Source organism: Arachis stenosperma, chromosome 9 (assembly GCF_014773155.1).
Source record: "Arachis stenosperma cultivar V10309 chromosome 9, arast.V10309.gnm1.PFL2, whole genome shotgun sequence".
NCBI lineage: Eukaryota > Viridiplantae > Streptophyta > Magnoliopsida > Fabales > Fabaceae > Arachis > Arachis stenosperma.
Window position 1 is genome coordinate 17,595,636 of NC_080385.1, and position 24,366 is coordinate 17,620,001.

The following is a 24,366-nucleotide window of genomic DNA, read 5'->3' on the forward strand; positions in this document are numbered from 1 at the left end:
AATTTGATAAAAATAAAATAAAATTGAAGTAGAAAAGGACGATTTTATAACGTTTTATAATATTGAGGATGATTTTAATAACAAAAAAAGGTCTGAGACGATTTTGATTTTGACCTCAGACGTGAAGGACAAAAAAAATACTTAACCCTAAATAATATTAATATATTCTTCTTTTGGTACAAGATGAGTAAAATATATATTACTTTTGAGAATGGTATGCGAACTTGCACTATCCGCAAGACAAACATCTTCATTATATATCCTTGCCATTTTTTTCAAAGACAAATAATAATAAAATAAGTAGCAGTACATGCAGAATAAAATTGTATTCCTGATTGAAATTGTTTTTCTAAAAAGTAATGTACATAAAAATAGTATCATATACTAAAATATTATTATTATTACTATTGTTATTATTTCAGAACTTGACACATTTAGTGATTTTGAAATTCATAAATATAAATATTTTATTAAATATTATTTATATACGTCATACTTAAAATTTAAATACATTGGGAATAAAACTTAACAAAAAAATTTACATTATTTATTTATATAAATACTTAACAAACCAAAATATTAAACTTTTCTATCATTGATCAAATGGATAATATGTCTTCCAGGATCCTCAAAGAAATCAGATATTTTATAATGAGTTGTGTAATTTTTAGCAACATCCTTTGAAACAAAATTTGTCTCATTTCCTTTGACATCTTTTTTCAAAAATGCTTGATAAAGATCAACTAAGTGCCTTGGGATACGACAGGTACGTGACCAATGACCCTTTCTACCACAATGGAAATATTTATCCTCTGTTGATTTATTTTACCCATTACTTCTTTCTTTATCCCACTTCTGATGATATCCTTTCTTGTAAACATAATTTTTCTTCTTTCCACAATTTTTCTTGTTACCAAAACCTTGTCATTTACCTCTTCGGTGGTTATGATCTACCGCATTTGCTTCAGGAAATGGGGTGGCGCCAGCTGAGCGCGCTTCATGATTTCTTAAGAGTAATTCATTGTTACGTTCAGCAACAAGAAGGCAAGACAGTAGCTCAGAATATTTTTTAAATTCGTTTTCTTGATACTACTGCTGTAGAAGCACATTCAAAACATGGAAGATCGAGAAAATGTTCTCTAACATGTCATTATCAATTATTTTTTCCCATAATTTCATTCGTAAGGTAATTCAGAACATTGCTGAATTGTATTCATTTATGGATTTAAAATCCTATAGACGCAAGTGTGTCTACTCAATATTAGGTTTGAGGAAGTATCATTGTTTTTTTATAATTATACCTTTCTTCAAAGTTCTTCCACAGATATGCACAATCTTTTAGTGCGAGATATTCATTTTTCAATCCTTCGTTAAGATGATGACGAAGAAAGATAATAACTTTGGCTTTATCATTTTGGGATGCATTATTTTCAGCCTTAATGGTATTGCCAAGATCCATTGAATTAAGATGAATTTTGGCATCTAATATTTATGATAAGTAGTTATTTCCAGATATATTAAAAGCATTAAATTCAATATGAGAGAGCTTTGACATAAGAAAAATTTATTACACGAGTCTTCCTAAAATTTGATCAAAGTCTCGTGCTAATAACGTGTTGTAAAATAAATAAATAATGAAGAGAAAATAAATATAAAATAAAGAAGTATAAATAGAAGACTCTAGTATTAATATCCACCAATATTATTATCTCAATAAAATAAATGATATATATATATATATATATATATATATATATATATATATATATATATATATATATATATATATATATAGGATTTTTTTCGTATATAAAATAAAATAATTAATTATTTCCCAAGAAAAGATTTTTCAGCTTTATTTTCAAGGATACGATTTTTTTTGGGAATAAGAGCAAGTTCGCCGCACCCCTTGGCAAACTCTATGATTTATATAGAGTTCGCCGCATCCTCCGGCAAACTCTATGATAAGTTCACCACACTATTTAAGCTGGTGGGACCATTTTTATTTTGTCCCTTTCTTCTTCTATTTTCCAATCCAAATTTTCTCTATTACTCTTTTCTGTCTTTTCGACATTCGTAAAGTTTAGTGTGGGCAATTTTCTCAGTTCCAGGTTAGTAAATAATAGTCTATTTTTTATCTTAATTAGAATTATTTGGTTTACTATTTATATGTTAGATAAAATTGTTAGTTATAGATTATTTATTGGTTAGAATAACAGATTTACAGTTTACATGTTAGTTAGTTAGACGTACTTTTAAGTGTTGTTATGTTAGGTAAATTATTTTATGTTACCATTTTTTTAGTATAGTTACTGTTTATTGTCTATAAACATGTTAATGAATATAAGAAAGTATATTATTAGTTAATTTAGTCAGAGTTATCAGCTTGCATTGTGAATTAAAAGGTAATTAGTGGAATAATTAATTAGGTTAACTTAGATAAGAAAGAAACGTGAGTAATAAAATATAGAGTTGAGTTAGTTATAAATTAATTAGTTACATGACGACGTCAGTTAAATAGGTTAAACTTAAAATTAGTAGGGTTATAAGCTATTTTTCATTTAGTTTATTTTTTAATAACCTAGTGTGTGATTTTATTATACTAGATTGTGTTTCGATGGAGCAACAGTTATTGGGTTATGAGCATGAGATGTATAGATTGGATCACGCTAAGTACATTGCTGGGAGGCATGATCGAGTGGTATGATTTTTTAACCTTTTTTTTTATTTTATTGTATTGAATAAAATGTGAACTTGCTATTATATTTCTTCACAGTACCATTTTTTATTAATTTTTTTCCGTTTGCTAGGCGTCTCAGATCTTGCGCACCAGACGGAATCTGATGACACGGCTGCCGGAGCATATTAGGCCATATCTGAGATGAGCCGGGTTTGAGTACGTGGCCTATATGGTCGAATTCGAACACGATTGGTCGCTTGCCTCGGCGTTGATAGAAAGGTGGAGGCTTGAGTCCCATACATTTCGTTTACCTTGCGGGGAGATAACTATCACCCTGCAGGATGTGGCCTATCAGTTGGGACTCAAGATTGATGGTGATCCTGTGAGTGGATGCATAGGTGGGTGGGAGCAACACCATCAGGGACGGACCATTGAGGAGTTATGTGAGTAGATTTTGGGTGTTGTTTTCAGCCCAGAGGACAGACAGTCACAGACAAAGTGGTCTGTGAAGCTCACTTGGTTCCACAATACGGTTTGTGGAGAGCTGGAGCAGGATGCCACAGAGGAGTGCTTGATGAGGTACATGAGAGGATACATCATGCAATTGATAGGGAGTATCCTCTTCCCCGATGCATCTGACTCTCGGGTGCATATCAGGTGACTTCCCCTGTTGGAAGACCTTGATACGTGTGGCCGGTTATCGTGGGGTTCGGGTGTGCTGGCATGGCTGTACCGCCAGATGTGCCGGGCCACAGAGTATGTTCAGCGTAACTTGGGAGGATGCGTTAGCTTGATGCTTTCTTGGGCCTACCACCGTATTTCGTTAGTACGGCCCGATGACTTTGATGCTCATCGCTTTCCCCTGGTCGAGAGGTATTATAAACACTTACTAAAGTTATTCATATCATTATTAAGTTGTTTATTAATAATAAAGGATAAAATATTATTGTTGTTGGTTGTGTAGGTGGGTTCAGTATCGGCCGGACAATGCCACAGGTGAGAACAGGCTGAGGCAATACAAGCGTACGTTGAACAGGATTGGGATGCTGAATGTAAGTGATTAATGTTTATTTTTAAGAAATTAATGTTTAGTTTACTTTTGTACCTGTTGCATATGATTATCTGAATTTCGTCGGACATCTGTCTTTTGTGAACAAGTTGAGTGGACCCCATATGCTGACCCGTAACTGGTTGGGCTTGTTCCACCGGCGATAGCAGAGGTGGATGCCTCGGCGGCGGTTGTATGTTCACTGCTTTGCTTCGCTATCGTCGAGTGGCATCAGGTAGACCGGGTAGTACATCAATTTGGTGGCCTGCAGCACATTCTGACTAGGCCACTGAACATTAACGACATGCATAGGCTGGATGGGAGATTCGGTCGTGGCAAGTGGTTCCCGCAGCTGCTTGGTGGCTAGCATGAGATGTGGGATGCTCGGGCCGACCATCATCTATTGATATATCATTATATAGACCTGCGTCCGTCCCTCCCGTATATGACATGGTACCTGCAGTGGGCGCACACAAAGTTATTTGGTCTGGGTGACCAGCACTTAGTCGCTGCTGGGGTGGTGCCAGAGGACCTGCCCATACATCATCCGCTTGCTCCAAACCTGCATCAGCCAGATGATGGTCACTTGCTGGAGCTCAGGCCAGATGCCGAAGGAGGGAGAGGTAGGGGCGGGGGATGCCAGGGGGAGAGGTAGACGCGGCAGAGGGCGGGGGAGGCAGGGTCCCGACGAGGTTCCCTGCGAGAGAGACCCTGTTAGCACGCCGGCTCACGGTGCCGAGGATGCAGGCCAGATGGTGGGATCAGTGTCAGGACCCGTTCTTGGTGACTACTTGTCTTTGAGACTGCCTAGGTCACATCATTCGGAGGCCAGGACCAGTCATCAGGGGTCACGGCGAGAGACGAGCGTTCATTTTGACATCGACACCCAGTTTCAGATACCTTTCAGCCCATCCGATCTTGGACCCCAGCCCAAGTACCAGCCCATACTGGATACGCAGGACATGATTGATGTCATGTTGATGGTGCCGAACTGGATGACAGGCGCCCTACAGGGAGGTGAGGACGGATTTGGAGATATGCTGACGATGCCACAGCAGACCCAACCATTCTCATAGATGCACACTACACCACCTCAGTCTGCATACTTGCCATGCCACATCGATACTGATCATTCTAGTGGGTCATCCTCCACTGGGGATTATGCGACGATGAGGGTTCATATGAGTACTCTAGTGCCTGGCCCGGTCCCTCCACTTGGTCATGGTCAGCGAGGTGTCAAACCACCTGCTTGTGGGACAGGTGTGTGTCTTGATCCTAGGCTCCACGGACGACATGCTGGCCCACGTGGTGGGAAGCGAGGGCGGGGTTAGTAGCATCTAGTTCTTTATAGATTATTTATGATGAAAATAGTAGTTATGTATAATATTATATATCACTGCGTTATATATCATTGCGTTATATATCACGGCGACAGACAACTATTTTAATGACTTATAACATTGTAGTTCATGCACACAAATAATTTATTTAATGACATATAACATTATAGTTCATGCACACAAATAATTTATTTAAAACAACTACAACTATCGTCGACTAGAAGATGCCCCTCCATCACCAAGAGTGGTGCAAGTCCCCCGCGTGTGCCTGCTTTGGCAACACAATCCGCACCACTTCTCCCCGTTATGCTCAACGTCATCCACGTTGTTACGAATCTTGGAGCTCACGGGCCGGCCTCTTTTCACTCTCATCGTCCGAGAGTTGGGACGGATTCGTGGATCGTCATACGATGGCCAGACATCCTCGTGTTTTATCGGTCGAAACTCTGATCTGTAAACATTGAAGACCGACTCCATGCGGTACATAAGGTGAACAAATCGCTTCCAATGAAGTCTTGTATAAGAGCAAGCTGCAAGCACGTGATGACAAGGAATATGAAGTGTCTGAAATTACCCACAATCACACTTGCGCTCATCAAGCAGCACCTGATAATTTTGTTGCCTGGATCCCGGAACTGCCGCTAACTCTTCAACCGTAAAGTTTGTCCTTGATCGATCAAACTGGTAAACATTCATAGTGTTCACGTGCTTCGAGTTGAATTCTATGGCCTTCATCAATGTCTGTGAAAATTCAGCACCGACCTGAAGTTGGGCCAGTGCCTCGGAACCTTTCCTTGCAAAAAGTTCACCCAAACGAAAATAACTTGACTTAACAAGAGCCGTGATTGGCAAATTGCGGGAACCCTTCATAACAACATTAATGCACTCGGAGATATTGGTCGTCATGTGACCAAATCGACGACCCTCATCAGCATAATGTGCCCACTGTGACCGTGGCAATTCTTCAAGCCAGTTTGTAATAGCTACGTTTTCGCCCCTTAGACGGCCATAATAATGAGCGAACTCACAATGTGACTTCGAGTATGTTGCATTAATAAGAACCTTCTTCAAGTCTTTGTTCCTAAAGTGGGTCATGAAGTTGGTTGCAATGTGTCTTGTACAAAACGCTTGGAAGGCATGCGGCGGTTTCCATAAACTCCCTTCGGCATTTAGTGCTCCATCAATGGGCTTATGTTTGTCTGAAATCACTAACACCCCTGGTTGTGGTGTAACATGCTCCCGTAAGTACGAAAGAAAGAACGACCATGCCTCCTTTGTCTCACCCCTCAAAAACTGCAAATGTAATGGGCAGAATGTTTGCATTGTTGTCTTGCGCTATGGATATCAACAAAGTTCCACCGTATTTACCATATTGGTGGGTGCCATCAATAGAGATAAGTGGCTTGCAATGCTTGAAGATCTCAACACACGGTGAAAACGTCCAAAAGACCCGATGAAACATCACAGTGTCGGTGGAGGCAAGCCAGGGTTGTGTCACTAGTTGCACCCAAGTACCTAAATGGACATACATTAGTCGGCTATTGGTACACGGCTGAATTATTTAATAGCGAGTAACTAAACCATAAATAAATCTTACCTAGCAAGTACATCTGCATAGCGAATAACCAACGAGGAAGCTTGTTGTATGACTCCTCCCAATCGCCATATATTCTAGCGACGACTCTCTGTTTTGCAAGCCAAACCTTTCTGTAGGACGCCTTGTAACCAAAATGATTCTCCACACCTCCTTGTAGAACCATGATGCTGATTGTTGGATCGGCCTTGACCATCGTGAAAATGTGTTGTGCAATCACTTTTGAATCCAACCTATGATGATCTTGCTCCATCGAAGTTTGCATGCAAGTATGAGGACCAGTATATCTCCTAACCTCCCACCTTTCTTGCTTTCGGCAATATGATATGAGTATGCTCCAATTACAACCGGGTCCGAACTGGATACATCATGCATTGTACCTCCAATGGTCACTCTCTACTATTTTGTACTCCGCAGCCCTCCTGATGCTGTACTGCTTAACTGCCAACATGACTTCTTCCTTGTTCCTAAATTGTTGTCCAATCTTAAACTCGTTGCTTGGGGCTTCTTCAGGACCTCCTTGGGTAAACGACCAATCCGAAGTCATTGCATCAAGATTCAACCTCGTGAAATGATCCGGCCGCTCATATGGTCGAGAAATGGCAAGCTGTGTCAGAGCAATCTGTGTGTCATCGTAGTAGTTCATCTCCTCTTTCTCGTCACCATCATCAGGGATTTTGGGTGGTTCTTCATCAACATCGTCTCTATCATCGGGGTTGACTTCATACTGCTCCATCATCAGATCTCTGATAGCAGAACCATCATGACTTTCAAGACCGTCATCCATTAAGTCAACGTTACGAACTTCAACATTAGACCCCTCCTAACTACCCTCAGGTGGCATATTTAGATCCACCATCGTCATTCTGATAGTTTGTCTAACAACTCCACTCGTCGGACTATCATCGACAGTATCTGCAGATGATCCCCGGCCACCAAAGTCAACAAAAAACACGTATAATTCCAACAGATGAATATTGTGCCACGACCTTATATATCGTACGTCCTCGTCGTCGCGCAACCGGTACCTAATTCAAAACAATAGAAATACCGCACACAACGATAGTCTGATAAATATATTAGTAACAAAGACAAAGACAACACAACTGTAATATACCTTTTATAAAACAAATTGCAATCTAACTCGGTCAGATATCTGTAGTAAATTTTTTTCACCCTTTTAGATTCCTGTTGTCCGACGGAATGCAATATCAAATTCTTCAAAGCTGTTAAACTGTTGACTTCTGGTGTCATATAGGTAATTATCAGTTGGCCCGATCTAAAGACAATTGAACCTTCTTCATCATATACTATTTCACCATCGTAATGAATGGATAACAATGGATTTCCTGATATCATAGCGACAATGTTAATAGCGAGAAAGAAAGTAAACAGAAAAATTGTGGCTACTTGATCTTTCTCTTCAATACGCTTTTATTTTCGAACTCATCATAGAGTTCACTAGGGTGTGACAAACTTGCTCTTATTTCAAAAAAAAAATTGTATTCTTAAAAATAAAGTTAAAAATTTTTTTTTGGAGAAATAATTAATTATTTTATTTTATATACCAAAAAAATATATATATTATATGTGGCAACATAAAGACAGATATGAATATTTAATATTATTGCTGTGTTTATATTGTCTCTGACTATGTCTTCTATTTATACTGGTATAAGTGTAACTTTTCAAACTTTAAAAAACTTTTCCAACTTAAAAAAAAATAGTATTATTTATTATTAAATATTTGTACTGATCAAGTAATTTTAATTAGAAAAATGGTTAATGATCATCTATATCGTAACAACTCACAAATTAATATTAGAAATATTTTAAAAACGAGAACTACTATTAAAAAATATATATAATAAAATAAACATATTCGTAATTTATTTTTTAGAATATTAAAAAAAACAACAATTTGTGATTTTGTGTACTAAACAAACGAGTTTTATTAATTAATATCTGTATAATAAAATAAAAAAGATATTTGAAGTAAGGTCCTGGAAACACTTTGGGAGGTGTGGCTCATGCTAAGCCCCTCATTCCTTATTCTTCTTCTTCTTCATACTTTTCGATCCATGTTTCTCTCTCTCTCTCTCAATGCGTTGACTCTCTCTCCGCCATAGTCTCTGTCGTCGCTACGCCATCTCAGTCGCCGCTCGCTTTTCCTCTCTCTCTCTGCGCCTCTCTGGTTCGCTTCTTTCTTCCTCTTAACTTGTCGTAGGTGTTTTCTTTTTTGTTATGGTTTCTCTTGATCTTATTGTAGTGTTCACGGGGATGATAAATTGATGCGTTTGGTCAATGTATTTTTCCTTTACATGACTGCGTTTAACATGCTTGATGAAATGCCCCAATAACAAGTAGGTTCTTTCTGTCGTCTGTTTTGGTCCTTTGCTACTAAATTGCACCATTAGTTGAAAGGTGTATTTACTTATTCTCTCTCGGTTGTTCATGGTGATTATTGTGTGATTTTCTATTCTTGATTTTCTTTTTTATACTTTCTTCTATTGCTTATGGAATGTAACTTTTATGATTCTTAGTTGCTTGATTTTGTTTTGATAAAATGATTTTGTGTTCTATTGTTAATTTGAACTCTTAAATATAAATTTGAAATGAATACATGGATCCATTCTTACGTGTTTTAGTATTTATGAATGTTCAACTTGGTTGTTTCTTAGAAATTCTGAGTTTGTACCTTGGGTTTATTCCTTCATCCTTTAGAGTTGAGTGGCATGATCTGTTCTGTTTTCCTCTTGGATGGTCAAAGGCGCTTTTTGCAATGATTCAACCCACTTATTCTTGGTGGCTTGCATTGATTCTTGTATGGACTTTTCTTTTGTTATGTGAGTGGGTGAATTAATAAGAGTAATGTTTTATTATGAGGTTGAAGAAAGAGGATTGAGAATTGGGATTAGATCCTAAATTGTATGTTCACATTTAACTTGTGAATAATTGTTTCTATGCTAATTTCAGGTTCCCGGGGAGATCAATCCTCAATTTTGGCGGCCCTAAGAGATAGATTCGACGAAACATTTGTGTGAGTGGACAATGTTTTTATGGTTATTTCTAGTGTATTTCTTAGTGCCTAGTAATCTGGCCTTCTATTCATTAAATATGTTTAAAAATAATAAATATAACACCAGTCAAAATGATAAATATCTTACATTTGAATTAAGAGGTATTGATTCAAATTTTAGAAATATCAAAATATACTGTTTACACCAAATATCTCTTCTTTCCCCGTTGTATATAGGTAAGATTTTGATTTTTTTTTTAAATCTAGATTGAATCTTATATCTAATGGTTACTTCTATTTACAAATAATTTTTTTTTCATTCATGATTATTCAGTTTGAACTCATTGGAACTATGAAGGGCTTTTGGAAACATTTACAATTATTTAAGTTTTACAATTAGAGGGACAAGCTCTGCAAATGGCTGCTTGGTTATGATTTTTTTTTTAATTGACAGATTGTATTTAGATTAGAGAAAATTATGAAATGGATTTGCAAGATGTGTTAGTACTTTTGTCCTTTCACTCTTGGTTATTTTTACTCTTGGAAGTATTGTGTAATGCTGTAATTTGAAACTGAAATGATGTTTTGTTGGAAAATAATTAGGTTAACAGTAGCCAGCGACCTTTAACACTAGCATTGTTGATGATAATGTCATTTGCTTGGTCTTCGGAATCTTATGCAAACTCTTATTGCACAGGGCACCCTTTTTCTTGGTTGCTTAACTGATAGAGGAAAGAATATGATAAAAGTATGTGTATTGATTGTCTTGTGCTTCTCTTTGGCCTAAAAAATACTGAGCCAACTTTTTGAGTTTCTTTCCTCTCCTGCAATCAAATAGATTTAGCATCCCATCCAATTGCTCACTTTTTATTTTCTTCTTTAAAATTTTGTGAGATAACTCATACTTCTTTTGTCCACTTCTCTTCTTCATATTGGTCAATGTATTTGCTTTCTATTCATTCATTCATTCTTCTACTTCTTCTTCCAGTGCATTTGTCAACTGAATCATAAGCATAATTGAAATGGAAGGTGATATATTTGGAGAATTAGGCAATACAACTCAAGTAGATAGTAGAATTCTACAAATATTTCAAAAGAACTTGTTGCAAGCCCAAGATATCTTGAACCAGAATAGGCTACTAATCAATGAGATAAACCAAAACCATGAATCCAAGAGGCCCGATAACTTGAGCAGAAATGTCGGTTTGATTCGAGAGCTCAACAGCAACATCAGAAGGGTGGTTGATCTCTATGCTGATCTTTCCGGTTCTTTCACCAAGTCTCGGGAAGCTTCATCTGAAGGGGATTCAAGTGGAACATTGAAATCTGATGGAAAAATCAGTCAGAAGAGAATTAGATCTACCTGATTGATCATTGATATTTGAGTTTGAAAGCAGTTAAATCAACATGTTCGTTCTAATGGCGGATAGAAATTGTCGAGTGGGACTATGTAAGTACTCTCCAAATTATTTTTTGTGTTCCATATTGGGTTTATGTCTGGAGGGCATAGAGCTTTAGTTAATGATCTAATCTCTTGTACCAATTTATGTACCATATAATTGTAATTTCAAACAACTCGTTAGCCCCGTGAAATGGAAAACAGTGGGCCATTAATTCAATTTTCCAAGCTTGAACTTATTTGACATTGCTGATAGTGATTAAATTTTTCTGCATTGTTTGATAATATTTGATGGGTCATTCTTAGTTTCCTTCCTGGTTCTGTATGTCTATGATCCAATCATCCAGCAACTCAAACTAAATGTCATCATTTATTGATGATTGTGCTCTTCGACTAACACACTCTGAGGATTAAAATTATGGGAGGTTGTGTGCTGGTCTGTTATCACTTAAATGTGCTAATCATTTGTTACTTTTTATAGTAGATGTTGAGTACTAAAAGGAACATGGAGAATCACAGGAGGAATAACCATTTTCAAATACAACATCAGGCATTTAATACTATTAGATGTGGGATTTTGGGCATTCCGGTAATACTCATGAAATAAATACAATAATTATGTGATGAAATTGATTGTGACAAATAAAAGGGAATATGGGTGGAGTATTGTTTTGTTTTCATGTGCTTTTCTAGGATTGGAATGGAGGATTATATTTAATAATTTGATAACTTCAGGAGCTATTTTTTGCTAAATGTGTTGAAGATGCTTTTTGTCTGAATAAAGAAAGTGATCATAGGTAGCCTAACTCCATCTTGGTAACCAAACACACCCATATTGTAACTAGTCACTGCTAATAATCACATGGAATATGATTGAAGTTGTAAGACATGAGTACCTTTTCCTGGCTTTTGGGTGGGGGCAATGGCATTGCATATGATTGTGATTGTAGAAAGATTACTAAAAGAAAAGAAAGTTGGCATTCTGCCAAACCATTAAAAGTGGCAATAAATAATTGACCAAGAATACTAAAAAGCAAATGAAAGATTAAAGAAGGGTGTATTCATGATGAAGCCTTTATTTGGAGCCTCTTGGTCTTGGATGCTTATTAGTTTTTTTTTTTTTTTCTTGGTCAGAGATGCTTATTAGTTTTTACTTTTTAGGATGCAACCCCTTTCCCAGTTTCCCTTCTCTTTTCTTAGGAGTTAAAGACTACAGAGCTTTATAGAGGAAACAAGCTTTTTGCACTGTACTTTTTTATAATACATTTTGAGAAAAATTGTTCTTGGGATAATGGAAAAGTTTTAATCTTTTGGTTAAATATAATTTACCCTTTCAAGCTAAGACATACATGAATTATTTAGAATAAAATGATAATAATGTAAAAATGAAATGCTATGCACATACCCATATTAGAGCACAATATCATGTGCAGAAGTTTAATTCACATTAGATTTATTAAACTACTCAATGCCCATTATTTTCAGTTTTTACTTTAGTTTTTACCCTTTATTTTCTCATCCCCCCAACCTTTTTTTCTTTTTTCCTTTTTGAGAAATTAGCTCTCTCATCTATAGATCTAAAAATACCATAGACATAGACCAGGAAAAATAAAATAAAAATAAAAGAAACATACAGAAAGGAGTCTCAAATTAATGAAATTATACAATCCAAAACCTGGCACATTTTTTTGTTATCATAGTTATCATGGGTAAAATTTTAAGTAAAAAGCAATGTAAGCTAAGGTTGATTTTGGACTTAAGAATTGAAGACCAGCTACATGACCAACAATTTTCAATTTTCTAGCTAATATTCATCCAACACCTAAGAAAACAAGATGACTATTATCCAACATGCATATATTAACAGTAATGGAATTATTAGCTGTAGCTAAAAAACTATTGATTACATATACTTTCTCATATATGTAATATTGTAGTAGAGAACCAATGTTGTCCAAGTCTACTACAAGAGAATCCATGTCGTCCCAATGATGAACTGATGATAGAGAACGATGATATGCTTAAAAATTAGGAGGAATAAAAGAATGATGACATGCTTTTCTTTTTGGTCTTCCACGATATTCCCAGGTCAAAGACTAATCCGTCGCGACACTTGTTTAAATAGACTAGTGAACTATAATTCTGTAACCCTGTATTAATGAATTGATTGGGACTTTGGTGACTGCCATAACAAATGAAAATGCTGCCATCCCGATTGGTTTAATATGCATGTCGAGTTTGAATTTGATTTAACCTTATCCTTTCATGTGAACATTAAGTCGATTTAGAATTTAAAAAAAAATGAATAAAATAGTTGAGCCGATGAGTCTAAATAAACTTATCTCATCCCCATTCATTTGCACAACAGGGTGTTGATGAAAATGCGGTTCTAGTATTCACCAACAATTTCAAACACTAGAATTGAAAAAATAAATAGGGTGCCATGTGAAAGATCATTGAAGTCATTGATTCGGTTTCTCCATCAACGCTGTCAAACATTGTTTCCAATCTGAAACTTGATTTTGGCCATTCGCCACCTCAAATATGAATCCAGATTGTGGGACACAGTCCAAGGCTTGTACACAAACAAAGGCAGCATCTTCTTTGCTAATACTTCCACTAGCTGCACAACCCTGCTTTGTATATTAGTGCATATCAAATAGAGTTCAATGCCATGCTAATACTACTTTTGTTTTCATCAAATATTGTTGCTTCAACTTTTACTTGTAACTCTTTTTTAAATCTAAAATACGAGGCTGTTTATTTTTCTCTGTTATTGAGACTATTATAAGTATTCTGTCAAATATAATGCAAGTCAATCAAATTGTCTATATTACACTCTTTCTATGCGGTCCTTTTCCGAACGACCGGACCTATATAACACGAGATACTTTGTGCCAGATTGTCCTATTATATGCATATATTTTACAACCATGTTAGGTGTATTCTAAAATCAACCACTAGTAGAAATGCAGATTGAAATACAAAAATACATAATAAAAATTCGTTAAACTACATATGTATTTATATACAAATACATAGTAGCTGATTTGGTATTTGATTTTTAATGTGCACATGGTATTTCTGTATATTTTATTGTACCTTATTCAATACTTGTATCATATTGATCCAACATAAACTAGAAATAACCCTTTTAATAGAAAGAGGATTGCTAACATTAGATCAGAATAGCACTCACAGAAATGTTCTAATAACAAGTAGCAATATCAAATAGTGAAGAGATTAGTTGATAGCAATAGCATGCTTTGTTTTGGGTTTGATAAGTAAAAACATCCTATGAAACATTTACTTATTATGTCTCAGATTGTTTCCATCATCAAAAAGAAGAAAAATAAAAATGTAGGGTGTTGTATGTACCTGGTCGAAGGTAAAGCCTTGATTTCCACCAGCTGTATCTTGAAATGCACCGGTTCTAATAATGGTGTAAGGAATCCCTGAGCTCTTCAACACTGATTCATCTTGCTCTGCCAATTTCTTTGCATTGCTTTTCATCATAGATTGGATCCCACTTTTACCACTATAAACTGACAACTGCTACTTTGTTAAAAAAACAAAACAAGGCAACAAATAAACACTCTTCTTGTTTTCTTCAACGGAAAGTAACCTTGAGAAGAGTAATGCTTCTCCTATGACTCAACTTTGTTGAAGAAATAAAGTTTTGAATCGACCAATAGAAAATTAAAAAAATTAGGATCAATATGATGTTTGGGTAAATACTTAATCAAATTAGCATTCATAAAACATCAAATCTTATATGAAAAAAGCTAGTATATTCTTCCAAATCTTATATCTATTTAGATATTTTTATCCAAATGTTATTTCCAATAATGCTTGCAACAAATCGCATAAAAGATATTATCTCTAAAGCTTTTTTTTTAGAATATATATTTAATATTTGGTTATTTTTGTCACTATTTTAAGTATTTTGACTTTTTGAGAGTTTGTTTGTCGTTTGTATCTTTCAAAATTATTTTTGTCAACACCATAAACTTTTGGGTACCATTTTGATAGTTTACCCTTGTTAGAAAATAGCATTACTAGGGATAATAAAGGAAAAGGGTACCTGTGATAAGAGGATTATATGTTGTACCCCTTGAAGGCTCCCAACATTGGAAAGAAAACCCTCCTGGAAAACAATAATGAAATAATTCAATCATTTATCTATTTGGAACATTATTCTAAGGACAACAAATATAATAGTATCACCTTTGTCTTTGTCTTTATAAGTGCAAAATTTTGACACTAAAAAATGATCAAGTTTCATTGTTCAAATTTTACAAATGCAAATGAGTTAAGGTGTTCATACATACATTTGGGCATATAATTGTGCGAACTCCTCTGAGAGCTTTCTTGAGGAATCGATTGTCACTTGTATCACCTGTCATGGACTGTTCCCAACAAATATCATGCAATGAGTTAATAATAATCATGATTAAATAAGGAACTATAAAAAAAATGAAAAAAAAAGTTATTAACTTTTATCCACCTCAACATAAGTTCCAAAGGCTTCAAGTGCAGCCCGTTTATCCTTTACCAGTGCCTTTATTCGAGTTCGCTTCACAATTAGTGACAATATCACCATCTGTGTAAAACCCAGAAAACATTTACTCAACAAGGCTTTAATGTCATGGATTCCTTTAATACAGGGTAATGCATATTGCTTGTGTGTTAGAGATATAAATATTTGTATATCTTCTCCTATTAGTTTAAATTTTTAGAAAAAGTGATATCACAACATGGTATCAAGCTTATATGAACATTAAAATTCGCTCCTTACTAACCCCAAAAAGAAAATTCCAGCTCTCTTAGTTATATATTTTGTAAAATATAGCACTAAATACTCCTCTAACTATAACACTATTCCTAAAAAACAACTTCAAGGGAAAATCAATCTTCCTAATCTGATAGAAGTTGTCAAGATGAATTTCACCAAACTAGTTAGTAAAATTTTCACTTTAATATAAGTCAATCAAGACAATGGATACATATTTATGAAGTATAAGGTCCCAGAATTTCAGAGGCAATACTCTTTAGAATTTAATTTTGATACATTGCCAATGTAAAGAAGTTTTGTACGTACATTTAATCATGTAATATCATGTGAGTAAAAATAATTACCTTTTACATTAGGAAAAGACTCGCATATATACTCAAACAATGCATAGAATACAAAGGTGTATTCAATGCAGAGAAGAAAAAAAAAAGAAAAAAGAAAAAGAGGGACTCGCATGTTTGTTTTCTCTCACCTCGGAATTCTATGTATGCTTACAATATATATGCGAGCAATCACCTTTACATTAATCGCGTAAATGATCATCTAAAAGAACGGATGTAACTTGACGATTATGTAAAACGTTTTACACTAAACTCTTTCCACTCAATGTAAATCCTATGTATTACATCTATACAAATGTTGCTTAATGTTTCAGTTAGTTGTAAATTTAGTGTAGAAATAGGGACCAACTTTTCTGCCTCTGTAAATAACATTGTTGATAAGAATATTGTTCTTGAATTACAAGATTTTGATATATCAATAATAAGGCAAAGCTTGTAATAATAATTTTTAAAAAAAAATTGGCAAGCAGACCTGACCCATCTCACTATCTCCATCTGTTACTAGCACTGCATCCCTGATTTCATCTTCTGCGTTGGTACAATACAATTGTGTGATATCAAAATTTCAGAACAAATAAGCATAAAAGAAAAAAGAGTAAACTATCAAGTAAATGTAATTCCCTTCGTGCAAAGTTAATAACTAAGAATCTCATTAAATAGTTTGACAAATTTGATTAAATTATCATGCTCTCAACTATCAACTTTACATTCAAGTTCATATTAACGAAGTTAACTGTACTTAAATTTTCACCACTAAAATAACTTACCCGGATAATCATCCTCTTCATCTTGTGTGTTAGTGTCATCTTTTGGAAGGAGATCAGGTGCACCATACCATTTCCTTAATTTTGGACCCCCTAGAAATTAATTAATTAATACATGTTTGATTATAGAGGAAAAATAGTATCCAAATTTATTTTCGTTAATCTATAATGTGAGAAAAACAGGAGGAGTATGATTTTAAGAAGCCAAGAAGAAAAACAGAGGGTACGTGGAGAAGCATCCACCTTCGATGTAATCGAGAATTTGGTCGAAAAAAGTGAGCTTCTTCTTGGCATGACATACAAGAGAAAAAGAGTTATCTGTGTTGATGAAGAGGAAAGAAGAACGAAATGGTGTGGTTGAAGTTTGAGAATCCAAAAGAAGATGATGGGTTTGGAGGGAAAGGATGGAAGAAAGCGTAGAACACACCAACGCCATTGTTGGCAGTGGCGCCCTCCTCCAACCGTTGGTTCCCGCTTGAAAGGATAACACTCTGCAATTCCCTAAAAGCCCTTACTAATTCGTGTTTCTTAATTCTTACCGACAAAGGAGTCCGAATCATAGTTATTACAACAGAATCGGGATCGAGCGTCAGATTACTGGATTACTGCATTATTGAGTTATTGATTCGATCAGTGAATTATTGGTCGAACTAATTAACTCCATCACTAGTTAGTGTTATAAAATAACTAAATAAATAAATAAGAAAGAGGTAACAAACATAAAATATAAAGAAGTATAAAGAGAGTGAGAGAAGTATTGCAACATAAAAGAGAGAGAGAATTATTTTATTATTTTTTTGTGTGTTCAAAGGCCTCAGCCTATGCTCCTATTTATACATGTGCAAGGCTTCTCTTTTTCAAACTACATTAAATTCATTCATCCTTGGGAAACTCTATCTTATGGAAAATGGGCATCCACATAAGATGTGATAACTCATTCTTATCACAACACTCCCCTTGGATGACCATTTAGGATTATTGCCTCGTTAAAACCTTACTAAAGAAAAACCCTGTGAGAAAAACCTTAGTGAAGGAAAAAGAGTACAATATCCTTTGTGATGGGGACTGCCTCATTAAAAACCTTGTCAAGAAAAACCCAATGGAAAAAAAACCTGACCAAGGAAAAAAGAGTACAGTCTCCCCCTCTTGCCGACATTATTTTATATCTCGAAATCGGCGCATCCCAATCTGATGTACCAATCTTTCAAAAGAAGATTTTGGGAGTGACTTTGTGAATAAATCTGCCAGATTATCACTTGAGCGGATCTGTTGGACATCAATTGTCCCTTGATTTTGAAGATCGTGAGTGAAGAAGAATTTGGGAGAAATATGCTTTGTTCTATCACCTTTGATATATCCGCCTTTAAGTTGAGCAATACATGCTGTATATCTTCAAACAGGACAGTTGGAGCTATCTTCTGATCAATCAGTCCACATGATGACAGAATATATTGGATCACACTCCTCAGCCACAAACACTCGCGACTAGCCTCATGTATCGCTAGTATTTTAGCATGATTAGAGGAGGTTGCTGCTATCGTCTGTTTCGTGGACCTCCATGATATAGCTGTTCCACCATATATAAACAGGTATCCTGTTTGAGATCTCCCTTTATATGGATCAGACAAGTATCCAGCATCTGCATAGCCAACTAGTTGTGACTTAGATCCATAAGGATAGAACAATCCCATATCAACCGTTCCATGAAGATATCGAAGGATTTGTTTGATTCCACTCCAATGTCTTCTGGTTGGAGAGGAACTATATCTTACTAGTAAATTCACCGCGAATGATATGTCAGGTTGCGTATTATTGGCAAGATACATTAGCGCTCCAATGGCACTAAGATATGGTACTTCAGGACCAAGGATATCTTCATTTTCTTCTTTAGGACGGAATTGATCCTTCTCCACATCCAAAGATCTTACGATCATTGGGGTACTTAATGGATGTGACTTATCCATATAAAATCTTTTCAAGATCTTCTCTGTGTATGTTGTTTGATGAATAAAGATCCCATTTTTTATATGCTCGATCTGCAGGCCGAGACAAAATTTAGTTCTTCTAAGATTTTTCATCTCAAACTCTTCCTTTAGAGTTTTTATAATTGTTGGAATCTCTTTAGGAGTTCCAATGATATTTAAATCATCAACGCACACAGCAATTATAATGAATCCAGATGCAGATTTCTTTATGAAAACACATGGACAAATATCATCATTCTTGAATTCGTTTTTGGCCAGATACTCAGTAAGATGATTATACCACATTCGTCCAGATTGCTTTAGACCATATAAAGATCTTTGCAATTTAACTGAGTATAACCCTTGCGAATATTCACTGGATGGTTTAGATATCTTTAGTCCTTCAGGGACTTTCATATAGATATCCCGATCTAATGAGCCGTACAAATAGGCTGTTACCACATCCATTAAATGCATATGCAGTTTATGATATGCAGATAAACTGACCAAATAACGCAATGTTATCGCATCCACTACTGGGGAATACGTTTCTTCATAATCTATACCGGGCCATTGTGAAAAACCTTGTGCCACAAGTCGGGCTTTATAGCGCACAACTTCATTTTTCTCATTTCGTTTTTTCACAAATACCCACCGGTATCCAACAGGTTTTACATCTTCTGGTGTACGGACTACAGGTCCAAAGACTTCACGTTTTGCAAGTGAGTCTAATTCAGCCTTCATGGCTTCTTTCCATTTTGGCCAATCATTCCTTTGTCGATATTCTTCGACTGATCTTGGCTCAAGATCCTTACTTTCATGCATGATATTCAATGCCACATTGTATGCAAATATTTCATTGACAATTGTCTTATTTCGGTCCCATTTCTCTCCTGTAAAGACATAATTTATCGAGATCTCGTCATTTTCACAATTTTCAGGTACCTGAACGTCTTCTGGCGTTATATCAAAATTTTGGACAACTGCAGGTGTCTTTACTATGTCTTTTTCAATAGGAATATTTACCTCTTTTCTCTTTCGAGGATTTTTATCTTTGGAACCGACAGGCCTGCCACGCTTCTGGCGTGTATTTGCTTCAGTGGCTATTTGTCCTACTGAAACATCAATTCGAATTGGGGCATTTTCCGCCCTGCCACGCTTCTGGCGTGAATTTGCTTCAGTGGCTACTTGTCCTACTGGGACATCAATTCGAATTGGGGCATTTTTCGCTGGTATATAAGATTTGGTTATCTTCTTTGTATTGGAAAATGCATCAGGCAATTCATTTGCTATTCTTTGCAAATGTATAATCTTTTGAACTTCTAGTTCATATTGCCCTAATCGAGGATCTAAATGCATCAACGATGATGCATTCCAATTAAGTTCCTTTTCAGGAAGCTTATTATCTCCCCCTAATGTTAGAAATTTTGATTCATCAAAATGACAATCCGCAAACCGGGCTTTAAATACATCTCCCGTTTGTATCTCAAGATACCTCACTATAGAGGGAGAATCATATCCAACATATATCCCCAATTTTCTTTGGGGTCCCATTTTGGTGCGATTAGGTGGTACAATGGAAACATATATCGCACACCCAAATATTCTTAAATGGGAGACATTTGGCTGCTGGCTAAAAGCTAATTGCATAGGAGAGAACCGATGGTAACTCGTTGGCCTCAAACAAATAAGTGCTGCGGCATGTAAAATAGCATGCCCCAAACCGAAGTTGGGAGATTTGTTCTCATAAGTAAGGGTCTAGCAATCAATTGGAGGCGTTTAATAAGTGATTCTGCTAACCCATTTTGTGTGTGAACATAAGCTACTGGATGTTCAACACTTATTCCATTAGCCATACAATGAGCATCAAATGCTTGGGAAGTAAATTCACCAGCATTATCAAGACGAATTGTTTTGATTGGATTTTCTGGAAATTGTGCTTTTAATCGAATAATTTGAGCCAGTAATCTCGCAAACGCCAGGTTGCGAGAAGATAATAAGCACACATGTGACCATCTCGAAGATGCGTCTATTAGGACCATAAAATATCTAAAAGATCCACATGGTGGATGAATAGATCCACATATATCACCTTGAATCCTTTCTAAAAATTCAGGGGACTCAAATCCATCTTTACTGGTGATGGCCTTAAAATTAACTTCCCTTGAGAACATGCAGCACAACAAAATTCACCAGATTTAAGAATCTTCTGGTTCTTTAGTGAATGTCCATGAGAGTTTTCAATAATTCTCCTCATCATGGTTGTTCCCGGATGACCCAATCTATCATGCCAAGTTATGAATTCATTTGGGCTAGTAAACTTCTGGTTTACAATGGCATGTGATTCAATTGCACTAATCTTGGTATAATACAATCCAGATGAAAATGAGGGTAACTTTTCTAATATAACCTTTTTATTTAAATCATGAGTTGTGATACATAAATACTCATGATTTCCCTCATTCATAGTCTCAATATGATATCCATTTCGGCGAATATCTTTGAAACTTAACAAGTTCCTCAGAGACTTGGTAGATAATAATGCATTATTTATTATAAATTTTGTTTCTCCGGGAAACAAAATTATAGCTCTTCCAGAGCCTTCTATCACATTGCCCGAGCCAATAATAGTATTAACATATTCTTCTTTTGGCACAAGATGGGTAAAATATATATCACTTTTGAGAATAGTATGCGAACTTGCACTATCCGCAAGGCAAATATTTTCAGGATATGTCCTTGTCATTTTTCTTCAAAAATAAATGATAATAATAAAATGAGCAAAAGTACATGCACAGTAAAAATTATTCACCTGAATACTTAACAAACACATATTAAATTATTCCATCATTGATTAAATAGCCAATATCTCCTTCAGAATCCTCAAAGAAATCAGATACATCATAATAAGTGGTGGAATTTTCATTATTTGAAACAAAATTTGTTTCTTTTTTTTTGTCATCCTTTTTCAAGGATGCTTAATAAAGATCAACAATGTGCCTTGGGGTACGACAGGTACGTGACCAATGGCCCTTTCCATCACAACGGAAGCATTTATCCTCAATTGATTTTCTTTTGCTCAGTGTTTCTTTCTTTATCCCACTTCTGGTGAGATCTTTTCTTATGAACATAATTTCTTTTCCTTCCATAATTTTTCTTGTTATCAAAATCTTGTCATTTACCTCTTCTGGGGTTATAATTTGCCGCATTTACTTCAGGAAATGGGGCGGCGCCAACTGGACGCGCTTCATGATTTATCAAAAGTAACTCATTGTTGCATTCAGCAACAAGAAAGCAAGAAATTAATTCAAAATACTTTTAAATTTCTTTTTCTCGATACTGCTGCTGCAGGAGCACATTCGAGACATGGAAGGTCGAGAAAATTTTTTCTAACATATCGGGCTTGAGGAAGTATCACATGATTGTACCTTTCTTCAAGGTCTTTCCACAGATCTGCAGGATCTTTTAATATGGGATATTCATTTTTCAATCATACGTCAAGATGACGACGAAAGAAATAATGGCTTTGGCTTTATCCTTCTGGGATGCATTATTTTCAGCCTTAATGGTATCTTCAAGATCCATTGAATCAAGATGGATTTTAACATCTAGTATCCATGATAAATAATTATTTTCAGATATATCAAGAGCATTATATTCAAGATGAAAAAGCTTTGACATAATAAAAATTTGTTACCTGAAGTCTTCCTAAAACTTCGTTAGAGCATCGTGCTGATAACGTGTTATAAAATAACTAAATAAATAAACAAGGAAGAGGTAACAAACATAAAATAAGAAGTATAAAGAGAGTGAGAGAAGTATTGCAACATAAAAGAGAGAGAGAATTATTTTATTGCTTTTTTGTGTGTTCAAAGGCCTCAGCCTATGCTCCTATTTATACATGTGCAAGGCTTCTCTTTTTCAAACTACATTAAATTCATTCATCCTTGGAAAACTCTATCTTATGGAAAATGGGCATCCACATAAGATGTGATAACCCATTCTTATCACAACAGTTAGGTGGATCACTGGATCATTGTTTATTATTTTTATGTGAACTTGATATTTAAGAATCGTTAGATAATTTGATAAATTTGACTAAATTATTATTTAACGATTTTTAACTATTAATTTCATATGAAGACAAATGTATGTGAGTCTTTACCTATTATTATATACTACAAGTATTTATTGAAAAAATAATATTAATAGATATCGTATAATTATAAAAAATAAATAAATTGTGATTAATAAATTTTTTTTATTTATCTTTTTAATTTGTATTAAATATAAAATTATAGTTAAATAAAATATAATTGATTTAAAAATAAGTGACTTTAAAATTAAAATAAATTGAATATAAATAAAATAAAAATCATATATGTATTATAATTTGTAGTTATATTAGTAAGAAGCATTGCAGTCTGATAGTCCTATCATCTTTGTTAATTCCTTCAAGTAAGGGGTTTAAACCCCAGCTAACACAGCGCAGGAGCATATGGAGCACAGTGGACTTACAAAATGCTAGTGTTCAATTGCGATCGAGCGATTCGGTCGGACCGATCTTCACTGAGTTTGATCGATTTTTGCCTATTTACTACGGATTTGTCCGGTTTGTGCCGGTTCTCTACCTTAAACGGTTAGAATCTTAGACCGAACCGGCATTAAGTTCGATTCACCAAATTTTCGGTCAAACCGATCGGTCCAGTCTAATTTTAATAATTATGGTCATAGTAGAGACTAAGGAGCTCATTTTTTTGGATATTGGGTAATTGTTAGTATAATACCTTGTTATGGGATGTTGTGGTGTTTTGCAAGATTTTGAGGACTAACATTCTGGCGGATATTTAGGCAGATTTTTCTATATACAAAAATACAATACAATAAAAATGTATTGTCACATGTCAATCATGCAAGTATTTTATGAAAGGCGGTAGAAACAATACAAGGGGGACGAATTTTTGTTCCATCGCGCCTCCAATCTCCTGTTAAACACCGTTTATAAACATTTTTAAGTAAAACTCTCTTCTCACCAATAATGAAATAAAAAATTCAGACCAAGTTCTTATAAGCTATAACCGAATCGACCACTAATTACTAGATCACTAATTTAAAAATTTTTAAGTTTAATTATATTTTAATTCTTAAGTTTATCTTTTTTTTTATTTGAAACATGTATATTTTAAATCTTTTAATTTTAATAAATATTTAATTTAAACTAATTATATTATATTAATATTTTAAAAATAAATAAAATTTATTATATAAACAAAGAAAATATTAAGAAACAAATTTTATAAATAAATAAAAACTTCCATTTGTTAGATAAAGGTAGTCCAAATATTATGCTAATCCTAATATGAGAATTTTATCATCCACAATTGATCTACTAGTAGTCGAAACTCCAACTTTCTTCCTCTTT

The 24,366-nt window shown here is 35.0% G+C and overlaps 3 protein-coding genes across 6 annotated transcripts; 1 reads left to right on the plus strand and 2 right to left on the minus strand.

Annotated features, from left to right (window-relative positions):
* Window positions 1–5,638: 5,638 nt before the first annotated feature.
* On the minus strand, window positions 5,639–6,915 carry LOC130949170 (uncharacterized). Its single transcript, XM_057877968.1, has 3 exons — window positions 6,666–6,915; window positions 6,519–6,583; window positions 5,639–6,361 (listed from the first exon to the last, which is right to left on the minus strand). The coding sequence occupies exons 1-3, from the start codon at window positions 6,913–6,915 to the stop codon at window positions 5,639–5,641; spliced, it is 1,038 nt and encodes a 345-aa protein (XP_057733951.1).
* Window positions 6,916–8,641: 1,726 nt separating this feature from the next.
* LOC130947382 (protein ELF4-LIKE 4-like) lies at window positions 8,642–11,319 on the plus strand. The gene is made up of 3 exons (XM_057876073.1): window positions 8,642–8,856; window positions 9,639–9,702; window positions 10,670–11,319. Exon 3 carries the CDS (start codon window positions 10,704–10,706, stop codon window positions 11,046–11,048), a length of 345 nt encoding a protein of 114 aa, XP_057732056.1. The 5' UTR covers window positions 8,642–8,856; window positions 9,639–9,702; window positions 10,670–10,703; the 3' UTR covers window positions 11,049–11,319.
* Window positions 11,320–13,409: 2,090 nt separating this feature from the next.
* On the minus strand, window positions 13,410–17,527 carry LOC130948132 (uncharacterized). Of its 4 annotated transcripts, none has more exons than XM_057876847.1 (8): window positions 17,224–17,527; window positions 16,984–17,073; window positions 16,689–16,744; window positions 15,588–15,683; window positions 15,412–15,489; window positions 15,165–15,227; window positions 14,459–14,635; window positions 13,410–13,703 (listed from the first exon to the last, which is right to left on the minus strand). In XM_057876847.1, exons 1-8 carry the CDS (start codon window positions 17,414–17,416, stop codon window positions 13,572–13,574), a joined length of 885 nt encoding a protein of 294 aa, XP_057732830.1. In that variant the 5' UTR covers window positions 17,417–17,527; the 3' UTR covers window positions 13,410–13,571. The 4 variants fall into 4 exon arrangements, with proteins under 4 accessions (XP_057732830.1, XP_057732831.1, XP_057732829.1 ...); XM_057876848.1 differs by having other exon boundaries at window positions 14,459–14,632; window positions 17,224–17,524; XM_057876846.1 differs by having other exon boundaries at window positions 13,410–13,713; window positions 14,459–14,632; window positions 17,224–17,524.
* Window positions 17,528–24,366: the final 6,839 nt, after the last annotated feature.

Excerpts from the sequence above, each read along its gene's own strand:
- LOC130949170 (XM_057877968.1), bottom strand. The coding sequence starts at position 6,915 with ATGGAGCAAGATCATCATAGGTTGGATTCAAAAGTGATTGCACAACAC. Across the intron at positions 6,584-6,665 it reads TATGCAGATGTACTTGCTAG|GTACTTGGGTGCAACTAGTG; the intron begins GTAAGATTTATT and ends ATGTCCATTTAG. Across the intron at positions 6,362-6,518 it reads ACACTGTGATGTTTCATCGG|TTTTTGAGGGGTGAGACAAA; the intron begins GTCTTTTGGACG and ends TTACATTTGCAG.
- LOC130947382 (XM_057876073.1), top strand. The coding sequence starts at position 10,704 with ATGGAAGGTGATATATTTGGAGAATTAGGCAATACAACTCAAGTAGAT.
- LOC130948132 (XM_057876845.1), bottom strand. The coding sequence starts at position 17,416 with ATGGCGTTGGTGTGTTCTACGCTTTCTTCCATCCTTTCCCTCCAAACC. Across the intron at positions 15,490-15,587 it reads CCTTTGGAACTTATGTTGAG|TCCATGACAGGTGATACAAG; the intron begins GTGGATAAAAGT and ends TGTTGGGAACAG. Across the intron at positions 14,636-15,164 it reads ATATAATCCTCTTATCACAG|CAGTTGTCAGTTTATAGTGG; the intron begins GTACCCTTTTCC and ends TTAACAAAGTAG.